Below are 26,704 nucleotides of genomic sequence, written 5' to 3' on the forward strand. Positions count from 1 at the left end.
TTAATAAGTGTTGATCATTTGGCTGACATAAAACTTTCATATTATATCTTTTTCTGTAGTATCAGAAACATACTGTGTTTGGAGAAGACTCAAAAATTCAGAAAACTTTTTGCAAAATGAATGAATGAAAACACGTTTATTACATTCTTACAATATGAAAAACTTTCTAATGTGTACAAAATATAATATATAGTTAGATTTGTTAGTCTCCTGAAACATACTGGCTAGACCATTACATCTTTGAAGTGGAGCAAAGGATGGAGAATAGGAGGACACCACTAACTTTATGTCCTGGACATTCAATCAGTGTTTGCTGAATTAAATGAATTCTGTTCATACTCATTTATGATATTAGAGCATTGTTCTTGGAAGGGGCTTGGGTTTTTTTCTCCCCACTTCTCAGAAGGAAAATCAGATATTGACTTGTGATGTTCTCTGACAGGTTATCTTGATATGAAGCAAAAGCTTTGAATAATAATAGTTTAAAAATATCATAGGTATGTTCATTTCTTCAGGTAAATAGTGTAACTTTTTATTTTTATTTTTTTTAAAACAATAGCTTTTTATTTTCAAAATACATGCAAAGATAGTTTTCAACATTCACCCTGCAAAACCTTGTGTTCCAAATTTTTCTCCCTACCTTGTCCTCATCCTCTCACCTAGACAGAAAATAATCCAATATATGTTAAATATGTACAATTCTTCTACACATATTTTCATATTTATCATTTGCACAAGAAAAATCAGATCAAAAAGAAAAAAAATGAGAAAAAAGCAAACAAACAGCAACAAAAAAGGTGAAAATACTATGTTTTGATCCATATTCATTCCCCATTGTCCTCTTTCTGGATGCAGGTCGCTGTCCCCATCACAAGTAGTAGCTTTACTTTTCTTTTTTTCTTTTTTCTTTTTTTTTTTAAGCGATAATGAATTGAACATCTCTCTCTCTATATATATAAAATATCAGGTCCTCATCTCAGGGTGTTATCCAGGAGGCAATATAGTGCAATCATTATAAGGTCCTCTTGGTGATCCTTAGAATATTTGTTCTTGGCAGAAATTAAAATTAGTTGTTCTTGACAAATCTTTGTAACATTATAGCAGGGCCACCAATAAGTTATCACAGAATTCAAGTTGTGGCTTCAATCAGAAACCTAAATTTAACTGTTGTACTGGGTCAAATGCTTTACCCAATCAAAGACTTTAAAAAAAGTATCCTCCTTGGCTGTCTTCTGTTTTCATTGAAGTCTAGTCTTCGTGCAGAGAAAATACTCCATTCTGAATACCATTGGATGGATCAGACTCTGTATTATTGTTGTCACTCTCTGCAAATTTCATGTTATTTTTGTCAGTACATTTCTTGTATAAGACATAGGCTAGGAAAAAACACACACAAAGACATTCAAGTTAATAACAAAAGGCTGCCATTGATGATAGGCTGTAAAATATTCTAGCAAATGATTGTGAACATGACTTTTCACTTAAAAATACTTTGCATTTCTGAAAGGTCATGGAATATTCCAAAAAACTGGGAATACCTGGAGAGAGTAATTACTTTTGGGAATGTACTGATGTTGAAGCTCATTCATGGATATCTTGAACTCCTTTTGCATACAGTACAGAGATGCTTTGTGACATGTGGGAATGAATGGGCCATTCATATAACTACTTTAGCATAATTTTCACATAAAATTGTAAGCAAGAAAACCTTTTTGGTCTATGAGACTTTGTTGATTATAAAAATAATATTTTTCTAGATTTTCCTGCAAAAAGGACAAAACTTCCAAATGCAAATACCTCTTGAAATGTAATAATTCATGTTATTATGAAGAAGTGAGAAGGGGAAGAAAACACTATCATTTGATTTGCTCAGTGTCCCAGAGCAGTAAAGAAGGAGTTGGGACTAGAATGAGTCTATTTTAGCCTAAGATAGATATAGAATAGATATAGAAGGAACTTTAAGAAATTACTTTATCTAATCATCTAATTAGACAAAGAAAGTGAGATGAGATATCCAAAAATTAGCTAGACCTAGCTCTCCAAATTTACCAGTTAAATGTTTTTTCCTAGTAGAGGGTGGTATAGTAGATAAATATTTAGACTTGAAGTCAGTTCCAAATCTTGTTTCTAATACTTACTAGCTTATGGTAATGGAGAAATTTTATCTTTGAACTGAGTTTTAGTTCCCTTCTTTGTAAAGTGAGGATAAAAATATTTAAAATTAATAAATGATTCTTCATTTCCTCCTTTTCTATATATTTAAAAAAATCCATGATTTATCAATTAATATACCAATTTATGGCTCAGTCTCTTAATGCTTTAGAAAATAGTTTCATGATTTGTTGTGGTCAAAAATAGCTATCATCTAGTAGACAACTTTTAGAGATGATCCTTTCTGAAAATAGGTAGTTATTTTTCAAGCCTGTTGTAAACTTGGTAGTATCTTTCTGAGATTGGATTTTCTTGGAATAGCCTTCAAGAAAGTAAGCTGATTTCTAAGTCACAATAATTAATAGATTAGATCAGTGATAGAATATTTATTATATACTTGCTATATACCAGTCATTGTGCTAACTCCTGGAGATAACAAATACAATAAAAAAGACATTTCCTATCCTCAAGGAACATACATTATCATGGATGAAGACAAAAAATTAAAATAGAGCTGGAAAGAAAATGAGGGACCATTGGTGAAGAGGTGAAGAAATATGGAGAATGAGGCATTGAACCCACAGTGAAATGAGCATGACCTGGATATCTCCTGAAATAATAGGAAGGGAAGAGAACAAGAATTTACTAAGCATCTAGTATGTACCAGGCATTGTGATAAATACTTTATACAATTATCTCATTTAAGCCTTGTAAAACCCTGAGAAGGAGGTGCTGTTGTTATTATAATTTTATTATTGAAGAAAACCAAGGCAACTAGAGATTCAATGATTTGCTCTGGTTCACACAATTAGTAAGGTAGCTGAGGCTAGATTTGAACTCATTTCTTCCTGACTCCTGGAGAAGGAAATGGTATTTCAATTTTGCCAAGAAAACCCCATGGACAATATTGCTGTGCTATGGGCCACAGGGTCATGAAGAGTCAGATATGGCTGGAGAGCTAACTGACTGGAGTTTCTGACTCCAGTTTGGGCTATCCACTATACCACCTATGTGCTTTGACTGTCATAACAGAGTAGAATTATGTAAACTTCTGGCATTCAAATTCCTACATAACTTGATTAATCAGCTTCCTTTTGGACTTCCCAACAATTAGAACTAAGAGTGGAATGGCTCGCCGTTGGAGGTCATGAAATCATCAAGACTAGATGACCATTTTGACCAATGATATTTTGGAGGCACAGGCTGGACTACATGAACTCTAAAGTCTGTTCCAACATTTAAGTCTTGGGTTCTTTGGCCTATTTGTGGATATTCAGAGATGTGGGAAGACTGCTAGCATGGACTCTCTTGGACTTCTCTTTTCTACTCCCAGCATCCTCAGTTCTTTTTAGCTGGTCCTCATATTCTTAGTGTGTTACTTTCAGCATCCCAGTTGCCCTTCTTGGGATCTATTCCAATCTGTTACTCTCTCTCCCAAAATGTGTTGTTCAGATATGAGTACAATATTCTAGACCAACTAAAGGTAGTGACTGGGGGATCATCAAATCCATTAGTGTGGACAATGTACCTCTCTTAACATAGCATAACGTTAGTTCACTCTTTTGGTTTCCATGATGCAGTGTTGACTCATGTTGAGCTTGCTGCCCACTAAAATCAGTTTGCTGAGATTACTCAACTAGTAAATAATAGGGGCAGAATTTGAACTCAGGTTTTCAGATTCCTTATTTATTGTTAGGTGGGCTCAGTGGTAGAGGGCTGAGTCTTGAGAAGGACTTGAAGTTCAAATTTTTCCTTGGATTCTAATTATTTGATCCAGGGTAAATCACCTAAATATGTCAGGGATTAATGGACAATCGGGGAAGGTTCTGAATGTCAGGTAAAACATACTGTGGGTATATGTGGATTTCAGGGAAATGTAAGATTCAGGTATGCCCAATTGTTTTGATTCATTTCTCATTTATGTTATTCAGTCTGTATTTGTAAACACAGCTTTGGTTTCCAGGTAAAATATCCTTGACGGTTATTGATTTAGAGATCTTAGACTTAACAGAACAATCAGTCAAATTCTCTGATGAACCCTTACGCAATATTTAGGAACAGCATGACCTTCCTAAACACTTAGAACAGGATGCTACATGTCATGTGTAAAATTCTTAATGGAACCTATTGCCAACCCATTACCAAACTTGGAACCTTTTTGACTAATATCAGGCAATTGTAGGCTGCTTTTCTCCTCCTTGCCCCATGTTTGTTTGCAAAAATAACTGCCCCAAACCAAGGAATGCATGAAGTTCATTTTTAGCAATTCCAGGATTTTTGAAAGAAGAATATCAGAGAATAGTGATTAATATTGCTTACTTCCTACGAATATTCCTGCCATCACAAGCTGGAAAATACTGTAGACGAGAGGAAAGGTAAAAATGTGATTAAGCTCTTCAATGCTGAAGGATAGTTGTATTATCGTTGAACACAGCTGAGTGTTCTGCATTCCTGTTTCCAAAGACACTGTACGACATCTAAAGGTAAATTAAAATAAATGCTCAGACAATGTTTTAATTTTTCAAAGTTACAAAATATGAATTATTCACACATATATACATAAATGTACATGCATCTATATAAATACACATATTTATTCATATATTTATAAATTTATATTTACCACACCATTAGTGAAGGGAACTCTGAGTAATCCCTTTTTACCACATAAGTCTCAGATAATTGACTGAGGCACTGAGAGGATAAATTATTTGCTCATAGGCATATAGCTAATATATGTCAGAGATAGAATTTAAACCCATATCTTTTTGACTTCAAGTCTAGTCCTTGTTCCATTATGTGACATTCTTACTTGAAGTACTATATATATAGATGAATAACATAGATTCATTTCTATAGATATTTCCACATGGCTTAGACATCATTTTGCCTTTTTCAACTATGTTCTCAATGTGGAGGGCACAAAAGTATAACGGATGTTGCTATTTTTAAAATTAAATTGAATTTGTCAATTATGGGTCCTAAATTGATAGATGAGTAGACTGACAGCTCTACTTTCTTAATTCTTTGCTCTTTCTAAATCTATTTTGGTGGAGAAAGTCTATGGCAAAGTTTTCTATTCACTTCTCTGTGGACCAGTGGGATACAAGGCTAGACTTAGAATTAGGAAGTTCAAATTCTGATACAGAGACTTAATAGCTATGTGACCCTAGAAAAATCACTTAATTGCTGCATGTCTTGGTTTCCTCAATTGTAAAATGGAGATAACACACATACTTTCCAGAGTGGCTGATGAAATGAAATGCTTGTAAAGCACTTTGCAAGTCTTATACTACTATGAAAATGCTACTTTTTATTATTTTAGTAATCTACTTCTTTCAAACTTGACTATCCACCAACTTTGAAAGCTTTTTTTCCCTACTCCTAGTTTAGATAGAGAAGAACTAGAAGAAATATCTCTTCCTCCCTGTGAGCAAGCATTATACCTACAACACCCCAAGTTTTAGCAGGCAGCATCTTTTAGTGATGATACTTCTATGACGTCCTGTTGTCTGGAAGAACCCTTTAGTTATAGTGTTCCCTTAATTGGCTTTTAGTCAAGTTCCTGGCTGGAGAATGAAAATGTATAGAAATATATTGTACAGTGTGCTAAATGATCCAAAAGAAAAGAATCAAACCAGAATAAGCCAGTATTTTTTTTTTTTTTTGTCATTTATATATTTAGGTATACTCAAGGAACATAAATGATTTTTTTCTTAGAGTAATGGGTTAGGAGAGATCATTATATTTTGAACTATAGATTAACTTTGGGAGCTATCTCCAAGAAACATGCAACAAAGTGACTGTACCTCTGCCAGTTCTGACCAGCTATCCAAGCCAGGAAGAATCCCATCGAATAACCAATTAAAGGAAACATTGTTCCTATAATCCACAATTTAGGACGAATGATCCAGGAACCCTGGTACAATATACCTCCAGTCACAGCTATGATCACTATGAGAATTAAACCTGTAATGGAACCAACCTGAAAGAAAAAAGGAAAAACAAACTATATGAAAAGCAAATAATCAATCTAATAATCAAATCCAAATACATAGCTTATCAAAATCAAAGTCATGAGGATAAATCCTTTGTAGCTTTTTTTTTTTTCCTAGAGACAGAGTGGTATAATTGAAAGTGGGATTTAGAAATAAGACTCCTGGCACTGACTCTGAGCTCTTTTCTCTAATAGACAAGTCACTTTACCTCACTGAAGCTCATTTTCCCTATTTGTGAAATGGGGATGCTAATAATTATGCAGCCTACATTTAAAGTTTTAAGTTTTTTTAAACAAATTTTGAAGAAATTCTAGGAGGATGAGAAAATCAAATACAGAACGGGTATGAATATGTTCCCAAAATCTTAATCAATGTCTTTAGGAAGAAGAAATTTAATAGCATAACTGTGAAAATTGAACATGATTACATACATAAAATGTTTTATAATCTTCAAAGTACTATTATAATAATAAGTTTCTGTTTCAGGGGGCAACAGGAATTAAGCTGAGACCAAAATTCTCCTGAACAATTGTGTGCTTTTTACATCTTTAAAGGTTAAACACCTTTAGTGTTATTTTAAAGTCATTTTCTGAAATTGTGCTATTTAAGATGCTGAAGTTAGTTCCTTGTTTTCATGAGGGAACCAGAGAGTGGACTGATACATTAGACAGGGGATTAGACTGGACCCCGAGACTCTCTTAAAATAGATATGTAGTTCATGTACAATTGTCTGGAGATAATTACTCAGTTTGTATACTATAGCTTATCTCTCTCTTCCCTTCACCCTCCCCCCCATCCCATATTTGCCATTTCACTATTTTGGGGTTGTTCCATTCCATTTTTCCTTCATTTTACTCCCACTTTTGTAAAAGAATTTTGTTAGATCTTCTTTGTAGATGATATCTATGCTAGCCAAAAGATCATGGATTCATAGGATTTAGATCTGAAGGGAACCTTAAAAGTTATCTCATCTAACCCTTTTGTGTGGAAATAGAGGTTAAGAGATGTTAAGATTGAGATCACAGAGATAATAAGAAGGCAGAGTCAAGATATAATTCAGCTCTTGTGACTCTAAGTGGAAAGCTCTCTCTCCCTTATCATACTGCTTTTCTCTTTCATCTTGTTTATCTGTATTGTTCTTAAACTAGATTGGAAAAACTGAAGAAACATTATTAGGGTTCCAATTTAGCTGAAAGCAGGGTATACATCTTACTCAAAAGGTCACTTGATTGGGAAGGTTTATTAATGCTAATCTCAGTATTTTAAAAATACAGAGTTTGAAGGGATCTCAGAGACAATCTAGTTTAATTTTAGTTCAAAAGATGAATACTTTCTATCACTTGAATAAACTATAATCCAGTTTTGGTTGGAAGATCTCTCTCTAGCAACAGAAAGATCATTAATTTCAGAAGAAACTCAATTAACTTTTAAACTTATTAGAAACTCTCACTACATTGAGCATTTCCTCAGAAAGAGGAAAGACATTTAAGTTTTTCCTGAAGCCTTCATAACATATCAAACATAGAAGGATTTGTGGAAACTATATGGATTAAATTTAAGAAATATAAGTTCTAATTTTGGTTTCACTACTTACTAGTTATGTAACTTTCCCAAAGTTCTTAACCTTTGTGAAATTTAAGTTTCTTCATACATGAAATGGAATTATATTACTTGCATTTTGAAGTAAAATAAACTAATGCATATTAAAGTGTTTAGAAAACTATAAAAGTCTGCAGGAGACTTTTTTTATTGTCGCAATTTTTTTGTTATCTGTTTTACAAGGATATAATGGATAATAGGTAATTGAATGGAAAAGAATTTTCCACAGCCAAGTTAGTCACTACTTTCTTTTCTATTCCTTTTATACAGTTCAGTGATTGAGATTTTGGATCCAAATTCTCAGACAGTAGGAAGTCCAATAAAATATCAAACACTTTTCATGTTCATTGACATTTCATGTGAAATACCTTCATTTCCATGAAAGATATTGGATTTTTAGTTTAAGGAGAATAAAATGTCAGGCACTATTTTGCACATTGAAGAACAACTTCCTTATATATAATGATGGAAATATAGTTTGGTTATGTTGATGAAAAAAATTGTGTCCATGGAAATGCAGTCTGAGGATTTTCCCTTCTCCTCTCAGCAGGGAAAAAAAAAAAATAAAACATATAACATGATAAAAAATATTTTAGTGGTGCTAAAGAAAAAATAATTTCTCTCATGATGTCTGGTTATTTATTAGTGTGGGAAATACTGAATAGGACTCTTACCTTAAGTATGATTTGAGCTTTCTTTGGCCATTTTTGTTTGACAAAGATTCCTACCGAGATGGGAATAATGAGAGCAACTAAAGAAATACCTAGAAATAAAAAAAAGGTAATATTGTTGAGAGCAAAGATAGCAAAGAAAGACACATAACAACAAGAGGAAAGAAAAAGACACAAGAAGAAGAACTTGAAAGGATTTAGGCAACTCTCTTTGTTTCTTCTCCTCTAAATCTAAGGTCTTCTTCAGTTTATAAATATATGATCCTTTGACTGTTATCAGTGGTAATATGGAGTAGTAAATAGATAGACATAGATAGATACCTGGATAGCTAGGTAGATAAATAGATAGGAAATAGATAGCAGGAGGCCGAAGGCCTTATTCTGAATCAGGAAGAACTGAATCATCCCTTTCACAGGTCTTAAATGTGTGAACTAGGGGGCACAGTGAATAACAGCATCTAACTCCTAGAATTGTTGAGAAGATAAAATAAGATGTTTTTTAAAAGTGCTTTACATTTTATAAATTACTATACTCTTCTTCCTTCCTATTACTACTATTACTATCTTGGGCAAATCACTAAACCACTTTATATCTCAGGTATTAAGAGAATTAAATAAGCAATGCTAGGAATATAAATATTCTCCTTATAGATATTTTATTTTAATTTTTGGAAATTTAGGAATTTAGGAATTGGAAAATTAGCTTGAGTTTATAGGGCATTCCTAAGACTTTTACATATATTGACTACGGTGACACTACTGACTCAGCTACATTCAAATCCATAACTAGAAGTGGTAGACTAGAAGGGAAAACATGCTTTAAATTTTTCTTGAAATAATCTGTTTGGCAATGTCTCAAGTAATTACAATTCTTTGCAGCTACATGCTCACCCAGCCAGATAACAGAGGCATACTTCAATTTCACTGTATTCAATTTACTGCTGTTCTTGTGTCATACAGTTTGTTTCCCATATTATTTAATAGCCATTTGTTCACTTGCTGCTTCTGTTATAGTAGCTACAGCTTCTTGGATTCACATTCCCTTCTTCTTTCTCCTCTCCCCTGCTTCTCTTTTTGTTTTTCTCTATCCCTTTCTCGTATGTTCATTCTCATTTTCTATTTACTTTTCCTTTTTCTTCCTCCTATATTATCTTCTTGCTTTCTCTATTCCTCTCTCACTATCTCCTTCATTTTCTTCTCTTTTCTTCGTCTCTCCTTTTTCTTATCTCTTTTTCCATTTCTCTTTTTCTCTCTTTTTCTTCTTCCCTCTTCCTATATATTTTTCTTCTTGTGGTGCTCAATTTATTTTAAAACATTTTAGGGCTCCAAAATGTAATAATGAAATAACAGAGAATTTATAGTTGTTAGTAGTAAATTGTATTTAAGTTTAGAAGCAAATTCTAAGAAGTCTAAGTCTGGGAGCATTACTTAAAATAAGCAAAGTTGTGACAGAAAAGATTACTCCAGTACAAAGGGGGGAAAGAAAGCATTTTCTTTATGGCTTTTATCTCTTCTGCTTGAACAGGGACCAGTCCCTTGTTTAGCCCTGAATTTTTCAAAGAAGAGGTAAATATTAATGGCAGATTTAAGGCAGGTAATTAAAAAAGGAAAAATAAAAAGGAATCTGGGGGAATAAAGAGATAAAAAGAAAGAAAATTGGGGAAAAGAAAGGGAGGAAGAGAAGAAAAAGAATGGAGAAGGACAAAGTACAACTAATAGTTGTTTTCTATGCATTTTAGTGATGACAGTTCTACACTTCAGGGCTTCTTAAACTTTTTCTACTCATGATCCAATTTCACCTGAGAACTTTTTATGTGACCCTGGTAACTACTTAGTAGTATATGCTAAGGTGTATATATATATATATATATATATATATATATATATACCTTAGATATAGGCATATAAAATATATAAAATAGGTATTACAAATCAAACATTTTTACTGATAATAAAACATAATTTTGCAACTCCCACATTCAGTTATAGATCCCCATATAAACTTGAAAACCATGATTTAAGACACTTTGTATATAGTATGTTGTCTCTTGGATTCCAATTTTATTGCATATTTAATATTTATTTCTATATTGTGCTGGACATCATACACAATACATACATATTCTACATAGAGCTTTCCATTCATGAGTTCTTTGTTTACTAATTACTGACAAGGCACATCATTTAAATAATTTTTCTAGTAGTAGTGATAATCATACATGCTTTTCCTTGTCTGTCTCCTGAACACTTGAATGCATAAGTGGGTAGAATATCTAACATATACCAAAGTTAATTAGCTCACTGGAGAATTGAACCTACAATGTTTAGCTTCTTAGTCCAATTTTTTGACTTAGTGGAAGATATGTAGAGTCATAGATTCTAGGTATATGAAGAAGAGAAATATTTTAGGAGCTCTTATTGATGGATTTATATAATATAGCCTTTTCCTTTGGATTTAGATTTATTTTTGATATTTCTATTTCAATCCTTTTCTTCACTACTTTCCTGTTACTCTAACAAAGCAGTGTGAAAATTCCAGAGCAGTTTCTAGACTTAAGTTGTCAGAGGCTTCATTCATTCCATTTGATAAGTTGTAGAGGATTCTTATATATTTGAGAATGGTCTTAAATGACAGAAATTTTGAAATAATACTTTCTATAATCATAGGGCCTTAAACATTCTAAAATACTTTCACATTATTAAACTTTTTTTATCCTAAGTTGTAAGGATCCTTATTAAATCATTTGAGAAATCTTATTTTTTCTATTTGATGATTAATGGAACAAAATTTTGAGACATTGAATTTAGAGTTAGAATTAGACTAAATTTTAAAGTAGGTAAAATTTGTCTTTAACAGGTATAGACACCATTTTCCACCTGCAGTAGTTTTCCCCTTTCCTTCATATGCCTAGTATTTTCATGATCTCTTCTCTAGCAAAACTTACTGTTAAAAAAAGATTGGATATTATTTATTTATATCTTAGTGGGGGGTTTAAGCTTTGTGTTATCTCTATCAGACATTCAAATTTTAAGCTTCATTTCCAATTATCATTAATTCTGGAATTGAAAGACATTTTCCCCATTAAAGAAAATTCAGGCATTTTAAATTATATCTAGCATACCAGAAATGACCAAACAATGACCAAATGTGGCTTGGTCCTGGACTTATTAGTGACCAATTAAAATCAGATTGACCAGAAACCCTGAGGGTCTTCTCTCCCAGATTCATTCTTTATTTAGATTTTTTTTTGTTTTGGATCAGGTGAAAAATGAGATTCTTTGCCTCAATTGGTACTTAGTCTTAATCATGATATGGGTGTGGCCTCAGTCAAACTGAGACTTGTGGACCCTACCTTAGAAGTCCAAGGTCTTTTATTGCATCTAGGACCATCTCCAGTCTTCCTGATGTATGTATATCTTCCCACTGAATTTATTGGCTCTGCAGGGGAAAGTGAGGCAGGTGACCTTGCACAGCCCTCCCTCACTTAAATCCAATTCACTTTTATGTCATGGCATCAACTCCCTGATATCAAGTTCCTCTTTGATAGTGAGGACAACAACAATAATAACAGCAAACCAGAGAGAACTGCACTACTGATTAGGCTAATCTGGAGTGTACAAGGAAATGTTTTACTACCAGCTATTTTGAGTTTAATATGCATTATTAAACAGTGAACTGAGCTCTGATTTATAGCAATTGCTGATTTTTGAGGAGTAAATGTTCATATTGAAAATTTAACAATCAATTCTCACTTATCTCCATGTAAAGCTTTTTCTGGTTAAGTGAAGTATTTTAGATCACATATGTAGTTATTGAGAGTCAAGACTAGAATCTAAGTTTTCTCTCTTCTTTTTGCTATACCAGATTATCTATCTATCTAATGTATCCATCTCTATCTATCATCTATCTATCTATCATCCATCCATCCATCCATCTAAAATCCATCTATCTATATCTATGCATGTATGCATATATAAGTATATATATATATATATATATATATATATATATATATTTATCAGGAATCTATATTCCTTTCTTTCTATTAAAAATACTTTAAAAGTCAGGAATGACCTGTAATTAGTAGAAAAGAACAGTAAAACACACACAGAAAAATTAGGGAGGAGGAAAGTAGACAAAGTTTAGAAAAACATTGAAGTATAACATGGAAGAAAAAAAATACCCAACTCACCTAAACTGTCATAAGGAATTCTAATTGACCCAGAATCTGTCCACATTTTTGTATAAATATAGAGACAAAGAGGCATCATTCCCAAGGCCAGCATTGTGGAACATGTTGTCATGCTGATACTGTGAAGAAATGGACACATTTATTTAATTTGAATCTTTTCAAGTGAAAATCTCCCCCCCCCCCTTGCAGTTTATATACAACATCCAACAAGAGATTACCAATAGCAGTAGCATCCTTTGATATGCAAAATATTTTTACATGGCATATAGTTATTTGGTTCCTTCTTCCTCCCTGTTTAACTCCCTCTTCTCTTTACTCATCACTTCCTCACTAGGAGATATTTTACTCTCATGTGCTGCTAAGGAAGCAGCTAGTATTGACTTAATCCTAGTGAGATCAAAGATACCTGCACACAAAACAAAGCTCCCAGCATTTCTTGACACATTTTCTCTGCAATCCATCTCAGAGCAGTAAAATAATTGTGATTCATATCAGACAAAATTCTTGATGTAGTTCAGTATTAGGTCATTTCACATTGGTATCAAAGAATTTTTCTGGACCTCTACTCCCCCATCCAGGAGGACAACGAATATATATTTATGTGTATATTATATATGTATATTATGTATATATTATATATAAACACATATATGCGTATATTTTAAATGTGCATTAAATAAAAATGGAAAGAAATAGTTGTTAATTACAGCTTAAGCTGGAAAGGAATTTAGAGATAATAAAATACAACTTCTTAATATTATAGATGAAGAAACAAAGACCCAAAGATTAAGTAACCTGCTCAAAAGTACACCAGGTCTAGATTGTTAGATAGCCAAGGTTCAGACCTTGGTGTTCTGATGCCAAATCTAAATTTCTATCCATATCCATATAGGACTTCTATTGTGTTGCTTCGTCTTCCTTTGGCCTATTTCCTTTTTCTGTGAAATGCAGGAGTCAACTGAACTATTCACTAATATATATATATATATATATATATATATATATATATATATATATATATATATATATATATATATATATATATATATATATTTTTTTTTTTTTTTTTTTTTGTGGTAGGTAAGTGGAGTTAACTAACTTGCTCATGGTCACACAGCTATTAAATACCTGAGGATGGACTTGAACTCAGGTCCTCTTGACTCTGGAGTGGTGTTCTACCTACTACACCACTTACCTGCCCCAGTAATGTCCTTTCAAGCTTGAAGTTCTTTTATACTAAAATAATTAAATTATAGTCATAAGGAGCATTATATAAGATGAAACTTCAGAGCACTGATATCTGATATTGAATAAAGCATTCTATATTGCTACCCAGGTACATTGCAGGGGCAAGGCTAGTGGTACTTTTAGTTAGTACTATAGCTACACCATTATTGTATATTGTAGTGTTTTATCTGGCGTAAAACAAGCTGGTTGATTTTGGGCAGACAGTTTGTATGGGTGATAACTCGTTGAGGAACATTGGAAATAAGAGGAGAATCATTAGAGAAAAAAAAATTCAGTTATCCAAACCACAAAGAAAGAAGCTGGCAAGGGCTAGAGATGTTTGGTATGTCCAACATCTCCAAGTAAAGGTTAACAGTATAGCAATGTCAGAATCTAAGGATCAAAACAGGAAAATAAGGTCTACAGAGTCAAGCAGAAATTTATGAAAATTGCTTTCCCAACAGGTTTGAGCTCATTCAAAGAAGTTTGAGTACAATTTGCCTCACTCAATATGATGATTTCTGCTGGCATACTTCTGCACTCTAGTTGGCAAATTCTCTTGATTTTCTGAATGAGCTTCAGCTGTGGACAGCTCTCCTCCACTGCTAGCACTTAGTATCTTGAAAACAGCTGTGTTTTGGTGGTGGCATATGGTTCCATAGAAACTTATAGCACACATTTTCAGGAGAGTAATGGTTTAGTGTTACTTCTGCCAGGGGCATTTGTATTTTAAATAGGGGGCATTGGATAACATTCAGTTATTCCAAGAAGACCTAAAACCCTTCAAAAGACCAAATAAATAAATCTTTATGATAGAATTCCTGGCACCTGATGAATTGAAGGGAAATGATTTTGGCCTCAGGGATTTTTCCTGGAACTTCTCAGATCTCAGCACACCTTATAAGGTCAACCCTAGGAGTTTGTATGTTTTTGTGAGAAATTGTGCATGCATGACTGAACCATGAAAACTTGTTATGAGAACTGTGTTGCTACATTATTGCCATGCAGCCTCTGGCATACCTGAATAATTATTTCTAAAGGCTAAACTTTCACAATTATTATCACAAATATCCAGGTTCAACCATTTCATTACAGTATCGGTTATTACTAATATTTCATTTCATATGGAAATTAGGGTTTACCTAATACTTTCTTCATAACAACCTCATGTAATCAAGATTGCAAGTATTATTATAATAACTTTACAGGTGAGAAAAATGAGCTTCCAAATGGTTATATGACTGGCCCAGAGTCATGCAGCTAGCAAGGATTGAAATTGAAATGGACACTTCTTCTGGCTCTAACTTCATGACTATTCTACTTTATTTGGAAGAGAGCCTCTTAGTGGTAGGCATTCGAAGAATATTAGGAATGACTGCAGACTTCATTCCTCTATTGCTGTGGGACACAAGAATGTAACAAACCATGGTGGCTATAGAACACTGCTATATGTATCAGTGTTTATGTGTTCATATGTCAAGGAAAGATCCTAAATGTGCATAAATCAGCAAAAAGAAGTGAATTTTAAGTAAAAGACTTCTGTAGTTTTGTATTAAGGTAAGCAAAATGAGATTTCTTTTAAGATGATCATTTTAATTTTAATTCACTTATTCATATATAGGCAGTTCAACAGAAATATTTTTGAGAGAGAGATACACAGAGACAGACAGACAGACAGAGATAGATACAGAGAGAGGAGTGTTATTTGGAATAGTAGATAGGAAGCTGTCCACAAAACTTAAAGTCAAATCCCATTTCTGATATATACTGGTAAAGTGGGTTCTAGACAAATCACTTAACCTTGCAGTCCTATATTCTAAGAACTTAAGTTTCCTATTCACCAGATGCCTGGAATTCTATCATAGAGCTTTATTTACTTGATCTTTGAGGGGTTTTAGGTCTTCTTGGAATCACTAAATGTTATCCAATGTGCCTTATGCAAATTGGATTGGTAGAGATAGTTCCCTATACATGTGATATCACAGTTGTAGCGTCTCTAATCTAAGGAGATGGGGGAGGAGTTGTTCAGAAGAATGGTCCTTCCTGTTCATTCATTTTTAGGAATAACTTTCTTCTTGGTTCTTTTTTTTTTTGTTTGTTTGTTTCAGTTAAGTATAATTAGACTTAATATTAATAAGAATTGGTTAGTGAGAATGAATATGGGTAATATGGATAATAAAATCCATTATCAATACTGCTGTTTTCTTGAGTGATACAAGCTATTGTGATAACAGAATAACTTTAAATATGAAATATGAAAAAACCATGAAATAGGAAACTTTTAGATATTTTTCTATCTCTCTGCTTAATTCTCTTTATTTTTATTTTTTGCTTTCTTTTCTGGTGTCTTCATTTATTAATGGGCTTTGTGGCAAAAGTGTGGAGAGGACAGAACAATACTTTGCAGATTTGTGGGAAAGAAGAAATGGGAATGAGACAAGTCATCAAATATATTATAACTTTCAAGATAGAGAAGGAGATAGGATGAGATGGGTCATGGGAGAAAAAAAATGATAGCAAGTTGGGAAGAGAGGATATTGAATAGAATTGTTGCAGAAATCTATAAGGCACAAATGAGGAACTTTAAGGAGGAGAGGGCTTGCCTGAATGACAGGAGAAGAATTCATAATTTGAATGGCTGCAAGAGCAGATGTTTGGCAGTTTAAAGCTACCTATGAAAGTAAAAGATAGAGAAAAAAAGAGAAAAAAAAGTCATGCACCACAGCTCTATTAACCATTAGCTAACAAGTGTGTGGAAAGAAATAAATGGAGAGAGAAAAGGGGATCTGTTAGTATCGAAGGAGAAGGTGGACTAAAGAGGAAGAAGGTGGTCATTGAATGACACTCTTAGCATGTGTAGATCACAAAGACATGAGGAAAGGACACAGAACAATAAAAACAAATAAAAAAAAGGAAATAAGATAACGTAAAATGAAAAATTAAATATGGGGACTGAAGAAAGGAGCCAGGGCCAAGAGTTAGAGTAACTAATTTCTTTCTCTCTACAGCTACTATTTATCTACTTTGTATTTATCTTGTGCATACTGATTTATCTGTTTTCTCTCCCATTATTATGGAAGCTCCTTGAAAGAAGGGACTAGTTTTGTTTTTTCTTTTAGTATGGTGCTTGATATAATGGAAGCACTTGACAAATGCTTGTTTATTGGTAAACTGATGGACATTTATGTGAATAAAGTTGGCATTGAAATTGGAGAAAAGATCCTAAAGAATTAAAACAATAGTAACATAGATGAGAAAAAAATTATCTTTAAAGAGAAAATGAAATAGAATACAGAATCCACAAAGAAAGATAAAGAGCAATAACAGATAATAGAAACGAATGGATTAGTCAATGGAAGGAAAAGAAAGAACAAATCAAAGGTGGGGGGTCAAAGGAAAGACTACAGAAATATAGCTTATCCAAGGAGGAATTGAGATGAAGGAAAACAAAGATAATAGTACATATCAAAGATAGAAAGTGTCAATTGGAATTAAGTCTTTCCTGATTCTGCCAACTAAGGGAAGCTAAACTTCTCTCTTCTTTTATACCTCTTTCAACACCTACAAAGTCAGAGAAAATATATGACAGGTCTTAGGTGTAAATGTCAGGGAAGGAAAAAAGCTGGAGTGGTTTCTTCTGAAAACCAGAGAAGCAAAAAATTGCTGGTTGCACACTTGCTTTTGCTCCCAAACTTAGAAGTATTTTATTTGATAATAGAATTTATTCTCTGACACAGTGAGTTAGAAAAAGAAATATTAATGAATTGTCATGTAGAATTTTCAGTGACATATTTTGGTCTAATATTCTGATTTGCATTTCCCTTGAATGGTACCATCACACAATGCTAATCAACCGTCTCTAGCTAACTCTCTTCAAAACAGTTTCCATTTGGTTGCAATCCCTAATAGCTTGCCATTTCCTGAAATCATCTCCAAGTCATATGAACTACTATATTCTATCATACGCAGGCATATTTTTCAAATAATTCTTTTACATTTTTCACAGGTGCTCTAAAACTTAAGCTTTGGAAAAGATATTTGACTCAAAAGTGGAAGTAAGGGTTTCAAATAACTCTACCATGCAGCCACGGGCTAGGGAGCAGCAACCTTTTGACTCCATCTTTGCATTTCCTGTTACAAACTGCAAGTCAGGAAGAGAGGAATGGGAGTATAAAGTAGCAGGAAGCACAGAAGGTCACAGCAGTGATCGCTTGAATACAGAAATATGAAATTCTAGGATGAATTTTATTTCTGAATGACAGTAAAAACTCAATTTTCCATTTCCCTCAGTAAATGAATTTTCTGGGCATCTTAAGGTTACTTTTGCTGAGTGTCCCATAGGGGAAAGAGTGCAAGGGACTTCGATTTTAACTGTTGCCCAAACATTTATTAACCATATGTCCAAGGACAAATCATATTACTTCTCTTAGCCTCAGTTGCCCTGAATGTAAACGAGTTAATAACATATGTATTAAATATATGTTACCTTGTTTACCTGATTCAATTGTTATGAGAAAAGAAAGTTTCATAAAATTGAAAGGGCTATAGAAGTAAATAATTACTGACCTTTTAGTTTTTATTTTTCATTTGCTTTTTTATTGTATTTTCTCTAGCTCCCTTAATTTGGAGCTTTTCCTTCTTGCTATTAGCAAGGTGCTTACCTTTGTACTTTACAGATTTTAACTTTCTAGAAAACCAGCTAATCAGGTTTTAGAATTATACATAAAACAAGAAAAATTAAACATTCAGTGAAATTGTAGGGGGTTTTCCTATGAGTCAAATGTATGTTATACCATACACTTATTTATAACACTTATTTTGGTTACATTGAGATCTTTTAAGGATACTTCCTGGTTCTTGATTGTAGTAGATCATAAGGAGATAGGCTCTGAATCTGGAGTGACCTTAGAAATTATTTAGTTCAACCCCTTCATTTTATAGATGAGGAAATTCAGTTCTGTGTAGGCCAGGTTCCCTCTTGGCTGAGATCCAAATAGATGACACATTCTGATTCAGTGTCATACATAGCATTGTGTAGTAGAAAAAGCATTTGATTTGGAGTCAGGGGACTTGAATTTGAACTAATCCTGTGGCTTTCTGGTTGTGAGGCCTTAGCCAAACTTCTACTAGCTGGACCTCAGTTACCTCATAAGTAAAACTGCTGGACCAAAAGATTTATTATATCACTTCCAACTTGAAATGCTATTAACTTCTCTAAGAGATTAAGATATTAAGATATTTTTCCAATACTGTATCTATAATTCAAATTAAATTAATCTAGCACTCAATTTCTCATTATTGTTCCAGTGCATATTCTGATTACTTGAGAAATAGAGAAATGGTTTAAGCTGAATTCTTTTTCACAGATTTATTTTGTTTTCCTTTTAAAAATCTTTTTACTATATGTAGAAAGTATGTCCTTGCTAGAACATGTTACTTAAAGCATCCCATATTTTCTTTGTTGATTATTGCTAAATATACCACTCTCCCATTACCTCTTGGAGTAAGTCATTCCTTGTAATAGAATAAAAAGTAGTTCAGCAATATCAACACATTCACCTGATATAGCAGAATATACAGTGTTTCATACTAATAATCCTTCCCCCATGCCTTCAGAGATTTCTTCCTGGGGTAAAGCTTGCCCATGCCTTCAGAGATTTCTTCTTGGGGTAAAGCTTGCCTTAGTTATACTATTTACAGGTTCCTTTTTTGTTCTTAAATGTTTCCATTTATATTGCTGTTATGTATCATCTATATCATTTTCCTGATTCTATTTATGTTTTTTTCTGCATTACTTTATAGGTCTTCCCATGATCTGTAGTCTTCATATTTATCCTTCCTTATGGCACAGAATATTCCATTACATTCATAGGTAAAACCTTGTTTACCTGTTCCTCAGTTAATAGATATCTTCATTTCCAATTTTTTGATATACTTCAAAGAGTTACTATGAAGATTTTGCTATATATAGAAGTTCAATATGCCCCCTAAAGTTATATGCCTTGTAATGAGATAGTGGTCATTTCCCATATGTGGCTACCACTTCACACTGTGTATTGTCTCTTCTATAAAATGTAAGCATGCAAGAGGATAGCTGTCTTGGCATTTGTATTTGTGTTCCTAGAGCTTAGCATGGTCCTCTATACTTAATATGTTTTTTCATCCATTCATTGGGGAGTAACTGTTGGTCTTAGATATGTGTATAAGTTAGCTCCACATCCTGCCTATCATGCTTATCAGAGATATCTGAATTTTTCACAAATTTTTTAACTTCCCATTTTAAAATCTTTTTACTAAATTTATTAGCTAGAACATGTTATATAGGTATTCTATAATTTCTTTTAAAATATTGATATTTAAAATTAATATTGTCTTTTATTTCTAGAAAACGAGATGATTTTCTTAACTATTTCAGAGACATTTGATTAGATTGTATAAAATACTTGCCAGAAAGGAATGACCATTTCAGCAGTTATCCAAAAAAAAAAAGAAGAAAAGTATTTTAAACATTCCTATTATAAAATATATCAGTCTCCCATCATCCAAATGGTGTTTATAAAAGATGAGATTTTTTTTTACCCTTTCAAAGAGATGATAAATGCATGAATTGGAAAACTATGCTATTTCAGTGAAATATTACAATTTTTCTGAGAAAACAGTTTCATTGTGCCAGCTCTTCATTCTCATGCAAATATATTCCAATCAGGCTGGATCAGTTAAGATAATAAACTGATCACCAGGCCAAACTGGTCTAGAGATCTCTTGGTACAACAGCTTCTCATGCAAACTAGACATACATATAAGTTGAACATAATAACTGTCCCTTTTTCTTTTATAAAACCTTTCTAAGAAATTCTGTAGAGAGGTAGACATTGTGTTTCCTTATTGAAGGATAAAGGTGGGCTCTGAAGAAATAGATTTATTTCTCACCCAAAAGTGCAGGAAGAAGTGATGACAGAGCTGAGAGGAGAGAAGACAAAGCTTGTGGAATTAGCTTCCTGTTTCTTCCTCACTTGGCATTTTGTCTTTGGCATACACATTTATATACTCTGCAGTTTTTGCTTTTTGAGATCTAATTCATACATTTTCAATCCTCTCTTTTGAGTACAGTAGCTGGTGATTAAGAGGCCTGATTGCCTACTATATGGTATTGATAAGCTCATATTACTTTAACACCTGGATGTTATGTATAAATGCATATTTTTCAAAGGGAATGGTATGTTGTTCAATACAGAAAAATAAATTTTTGCCTATTCAAGCTGTTGACATTAAAATTCCTGATCTATTCACTCCACTGCCACATCTTATTTCTATTAGTTTTTTTCCAAAGCTAGTTCAGACTGGAATATGATGAATTGAACAAATATTGCACTTTATGTAACTCTGTGGGAAGTAGAGAAACCATTTTTCTGTTTATTTTAGAATAAAGTAATCACAATTAAAATAGAAAGAAGCAAATTGTAGCTTCCCCTCCTTCCCCCAAAGAAGGGTTTTTTTGCCCCAGATTTTACCTCCAAAGACAAGATTAATTAACCTAGAGGAGTGGGTTTATTTACTACCTCATCACAGTTTGTTTCTTAACAACTACTTTAACTTAGTATGACCATACTTTTTATTCTCTATTACTACTACCATCATTTCCCACCATTTTTGATATTAAAAATCTTTCACTGACTGTATCCTGTGGTTTGAAAAAAGTCTTTTCTTTCAGAAATTATGATTTCCTTCCCAGTGATAAACCGCAATTGACTGAATATTCGCCATTGACAACATATTTAATACAATGATGACAACAAGATCAGCTTCTGAAGCCAAGGAGACTGTCAGCAGCACAAAGAAATGCATGTGTCCTGCCCTGTCTTAATATCTTAATCAAGAGTTAGATCAGTGATAGATTCATTCAGAGTTTAACATGTTACATGTAAACTTCTAAAATAACAAATTCAATGTGATTCCAATAAGCTAATAGTTTATTTCTCTTACCTCAAGTCCATGTCACCATCACTCCAATAAGTCAAAATATTGGAAGCTGTTCCTCCTGGACAACAGCCCATGATGAGCACTGCAACAGCTTGGATAGGAAGGATGTCAAAAGCCACGGAGAGGAGAAAGCCTGTAAGGGGCATGATTCCAAACTGACAAAGGAAGCCCACAAATATGCCCCATGGTTTCTTTATGTGAGAGATGAATTTTGTAAGTTCCACATTGCAACCCATGGAAAACATCACTAAGGCTAACATGATAGTAATAATAGTACTCAGGACGATACTTAGAGTTTCATTGGGATTCTTCTCATGCAAAACACAGGATGTACCATTACAAATGGTAGCACTAGAAGAGCAAGAAGAAGCATCCATTGCTGTTCTGACAGTTGATGATTTGAAAACCTTTACTGTTTTCAGAAGATGTTTCCCGAATGCTGTCTGTGTTGTACACTGAAGCAAGTGGAGTGCCTATTGCAACTATTTCAAACTTTTAAACCTTTGTTAACACGTGTCACTTGGCATCCTATAAAAAAATAAAAACACCTCCCTAAGAAGCAATAAAAAACAATAAATACTTGAACTTCATGAATACTGGTTTCAAGACAGCTTATTATGACACAGCACAAATTATGAATCATAAAATTCCAGAAAAATTATTGGTTATGGTAAAAGAATTTTAATTAATCATTTATTGGGATGAGATTGAACTATGTCATGTAAGGAAAAAAAAGAGTTATGTTAATGTTTAATGATAGAAAGTTTTGCTGAATGTGTTTAGTTTTTTTCTTTCTTCCTTTTTTTTTTTTTTTTGATAGCACTTGAAAGGAACCAATGCAATTTGTTTTCATGTCATAAATCTAAGTCTTGAAAACTTATTGTTCCCAATTTTCTGCAAAACTAAGGGTTATAACAGCCCTGATCAAGATGTAGAAATGACTATGGTGAATGTTGTCAGACTTCTGAAATCTCTGAATTCTGGACAAGTATGTTATGTATCTTGCACTATAGTAATTAAACATTAGTTATAGAGACAATGAAATTATTTAAAAGGTTAAGTCTAAGATTTAGTCTAAAAAAGTAAATCTGATTTTGGATAAATAAAAAGAATAAAGAATTCAAATTCAAATTTAACAAGCATTCATCAAGCAACCACTGTATGCAAAATATGTGTGAGGTGCAAGATGAGAGACAAAAAGACAAAATCCTTGTCCTGGTGAAACATATAGAATTTTGGAAGTTAATATATACACAGAGTTAATTGTAAACTCTAGCAATACTTGTTAAATTAGAGAAATGGGGAACCAAGCCATATAAAAGTTTCAAAGCAGAAAAGGCCAGAATTGAGTATAAGAATTGGGGAAAAGAGGAGGTCTTTAAAGTATGCATGAATGAAATAGGGAAAGGAGAGGAAAGACATTCCAGGAACAGTTAACAAAATAAGCAAAGGTATGGTAACCAGAAAGTTAATAGTATATCCAAGGGGATGATGTATAATCTAATTTGATCAGAGTGTATGAAGGGTAATAATATGTGCTAAAGCTAGAAGGGTAGGATGTTGCAATATTGTGGAGGTTTTGAAGGCTAGTCTAAAATACTTGAAATTTATTTGGATTAGAAAAAGGAAGGAGAGGTAGGGAGAACTCTTTGAGAGGCTGGTGGAATAGTCTAGGTAATCAGTAAAGATTTGTATTAAGGTATTAGCAGTGAAATTAGAGAGGCAGGACCAAAGTGACAGACTGACTAGAACAGAAGGAAATGACTTAATAACAGATTAGCTATGAGATATGAGGGAAAGAGAAGAGGCAAAGATAACATCAAATTTTCAAGTACAGGTTATTTAGTAAATGAGTGGTGCCATTGGTAGAAACAATGACATGAGACAGAGGTTAGGGATGATAGATCAGTTCATTTTTTAATATGTTATGTTTGAGGGGATTGTAGGATGCCCAGTGCAATTGTTATGTTTTACCTAAATCTTCTCTGAGCTAGACATTGTTACTTTTTTCAATCTATTCTTGAATGTCATGATCTCTAGTCCATTCATAATGCTGTATATCTGTTCCTCTAATTTGTCAGTGTTCTTCTTAAAACACAATGTACAGAATTTAATGACATAGCATGTTACCAGAGAAGGATAAGGAATAGGGACTGGATCTGTGAGTTCATTGGAATGTAGAAATCCCAGGTGAGGAAACTCCTGCCAGGGAAAGTCAATACCTTTTCTACAATTTATATAAAATCTATACCACTGAGAGATTAAGTGATTTGCCCAGGACCACACAAATCCAGTATGTGTCAGAGATGAGTCTTGAACCCAGCCAGGTTTTTCTGGCATGTGAGGCCAATTCTCTATCCCCTACCATATCAACTCTCTCTAGGGAAGAACAGTATTCTAAAATAAATGCTCAAATGACAGATACTCCAATAACTCCATTTAAAATTAACATACAATAGTAATTATAGATTTTCTCTTGCCTAGCACCTTATTAGGTGCTGGGTACCCCAGACTGATATCATACACAGCTCTGAATTGATGTTCACACTCCTAAAATCTGAAAGTGAGGAGTCTGTTCACATTGCTGAGATCCGAAAGCAAGGGTCAGCATAAAGCTTTTCCTGCCACAGATGATTTGTGGAGAAGAATTCTCAGCCTTTAAGAAAGAGACTATTTTACATATGTTCAACTTGCAAATGAGCTGTTTGCTTTTTTCTAGACTGAGAGCTATATTCCCTACAAAACACACACACACACACACACACACACACACACACACACACACACACACACAACACAGCAAGTACAATGCATTCCCAATTTTCACATTTTTTACATAAATGTGCATGTAGAATCCAATAGGCTTTAAACCTATGTATTAAAGTAATTAAAATCAATTAACTCATCATCAGAAGTTGCATTTCAGATTCTGTTTTTAGACCATGATCTTTGGAATGTATAATATATTTGATAATCTATTATAACATATTTGATAGTCTACTATATGTCTATAACTATATATGTACCCATTTCTCAAATTAGGAGATTTTCAAATTATATGTCTATAATTTTATATACATATAAAATTATAGACATATATATATATAAATTATAGACATATAATTTGAGAATATATATATATACATAAATTATAGAGATATAGTAGATTTGGCATAAGTAATTCATATTATCAAAACTTCTCTTGATCCCTTTGGTTTCCCTAAGCATAAGCAGCTGCCTATTTCTACTCATTGCTAATTTGCTGAGGTTAACTGCTGTGGTTTGGGCTGTTTGGAAGGGAGAAAGTGATGAAATGCAACTTGATATGATTTATTGTGAATTTCTTATAGATTATACCAAAGTGAGCATAAGTTTACTAGATAAGAGTAGTTGATAGACAGAACATGATACCATGCATTTGAGTAAGGATCAATGAAAGAAAAAATAAAAATGATATTATGCAGGGGTATGCAATAGCCCTATTCTTACAGAAACAGAAGATGGAAGAAGAGTTTGAGAAATAAAATCAAAAATCTTGTATTGAGGTATGATAGTGATGGGGAGGGAGGAACATTGACTATTTTGATATCTCTTAGAACTCTGCTCAAAATATAACAGCTAACAAATTCTTGACTTGATTTAATGATTTATTGTTTTCTTTAAAAGATGATTAAGGGACCAGCTTGATCAAGTTACTTAATCCCAATTGCCTGGCCAAAAAAAAAAAAAGATGAATAGAGGAGAACTTATATTCCAGACATGACTCCATGAGGAAGAATAGATTGTCAAAGTAGAAAAGATAAGAACTTTATAAAGAAATGATTTTCACAGTTAGATGACACAGAAGATATTAGGCCTTGAGTCAGAATGATTAATTTTCTGAGTTCAAATCCAACTTCAGATATTTGCTAGCTCTGTGATCCTGGGCTAGTCACTTAACTCTGTTTACCTCAGTTTTCTCATTTGTAAGATGAGCTGACAAAGGAAATGGCAAGCCAGTCTTATATCTCTGCTAACAAAACTCCAGATGCCACTATGGAATTCTGTAATGACTAACCAACAATAACATTGATCAGTTCTCTAGTTTTTAACCACTAAAAACAATGCTATAAATATTTTAAAATAAACATATGACTCCTTTTCCTTTTTATTCTCTTTGGAGCACAGGCATCAAATACCCTTGGTTATCAAAGTTTGATAATTGTTTTGTTCATAGTCCAAATATCCAGACCATCTATACTAGTCCTCTATTAAATGAGGATTAATGTACCTGTTTTCAAAAAGACCTTCTACCATTTGAAATATCTCTTTTTTTTTTTTCAATTTTGCCATGTGATGAGTGTGAGGTAGAATATCAGAATTGCTTTAATTTGAAAATCTTGAGTCAGGAGTGCTGACTGACAAGGAATTTGCCTGCCATTAAAAAAAAAAAAAATTGAGTATCTGAAGTTATCTCAAAGTAGAAAGGTCTGCTTTGGGAGACAATGACAGTTTTCACTATTTCTTGTTTTAGTAATTTCAGTCATGTTTGGCTCTATATCCTTAAATAGAGGTTTCACAATCATCTATCAGTTAATGGAAAGTATTTTTATTAAAGTCCAAATTTAACAGGACAGTTGCCATTCCAAAATGAAAATTTAGAGATGTTGGAAGAATCTCAGAAGATTTAAAACCTTGGAAGAACCATTGGAAGAATCTTGGAAGATTTCCAGAAATCTTAGAAGATTTAGAGATTTTGTTCTTCCACAGCAATTTGGAGAGCAGATATTTGTTTTCTTAAAAATGAATTGATTGTTAAGATCAAATGAAAGTAAAACAACTTGATTTCCTTCTGTCATTTCTCATCAGAAATTATCTTAATTAGGCAATTGTGTACATTAATGTC

General features: G+C 33.1%; 1 protein-coding gene across 2 annotated transcripts; it reads right to left on the reverse strand.

Moving 5' to 3' along the window:
- Positions 1 to 529: 529 nt before the first annotated feature.
- On the reverse strand, positions 530 to 22,305 carry SLC10A2 (solute carrier family 10 member 2). Of its 2 annotated transcripts, none has more exons than XM_074299497.1 (6): positions 21,823 to 22,305; positions 12,613 to 12,731; positions 8,423 to 8,511; positions 5,961 to 6,136; positions 4,471 to 4,628; positions 530 to 1,376 (listed from the first exon to the last, which is right to left on the reverse strand). In XM_074299497.1, exons 1-6 carry the CDS (start codon positions 22,194 to 22,196, stop codon positions 1,249 to 1,251), a joined length of 1,044 nt encoding a protein of 347 aa, XP_074155598.1. In that variant the 5' UTR covers positions 22,197 to 22,305; the 3' UTR covers positions 530 to 1,248. The 2 variants fall into 2 exon arrangements, with proteins under 2 accessions (XP_074155598.1, XP_074155599.1); XM_074299498.1 differs by having other exon boundaries at positions 4,471 to 4,508; positions 21,823 to 22,287.
- Positions 22,306 to 26,704: the final 4,399 nt, after the last annotated feature.

This window comes from Sminthopsis crassicaudata, chromosome 3 (genome assembly GCF_048593235.1).
Source record: "Sminthopsis crassicaudata isolate SCR6 chromosome 3, ASM4859323v1, whole genome shotgun sequence".
NCBI classification, from domain to species: domain Eukaryota; kingdom Metazoa; phylum Chordata; class Mammalia; order Dasyuromorphia; family Dasyuridae; genus Sminthopsis; species Sminthopsis crassicaudata.

Excerpts from the sequence above, each read along its gene's own strand:
- SLC10A2 (XM_074299497.1), bottom strand. The coding sequence starts at position 22,196 with ATGGATGCTTCTTCTTGCTCTTCTAGTGCTACCATTTGTAATGGTACA. Across the intron at positions 6,137-8,422 it reads AAGCTCAAATCATACTTAAG|GTTGGTTCCATTACAGGTTT; the intron begins GTAAGAGTCCTA and ends TTTTTCTTTCAG. Across the intron at positions 4,629-5,960 it reads GCTGGTCAGAACTGGCAGAG|ATGTCGTACAGTGTCTTTGG; the intron begins GTACAGTCACTT and ends ATTTACCTTTAG.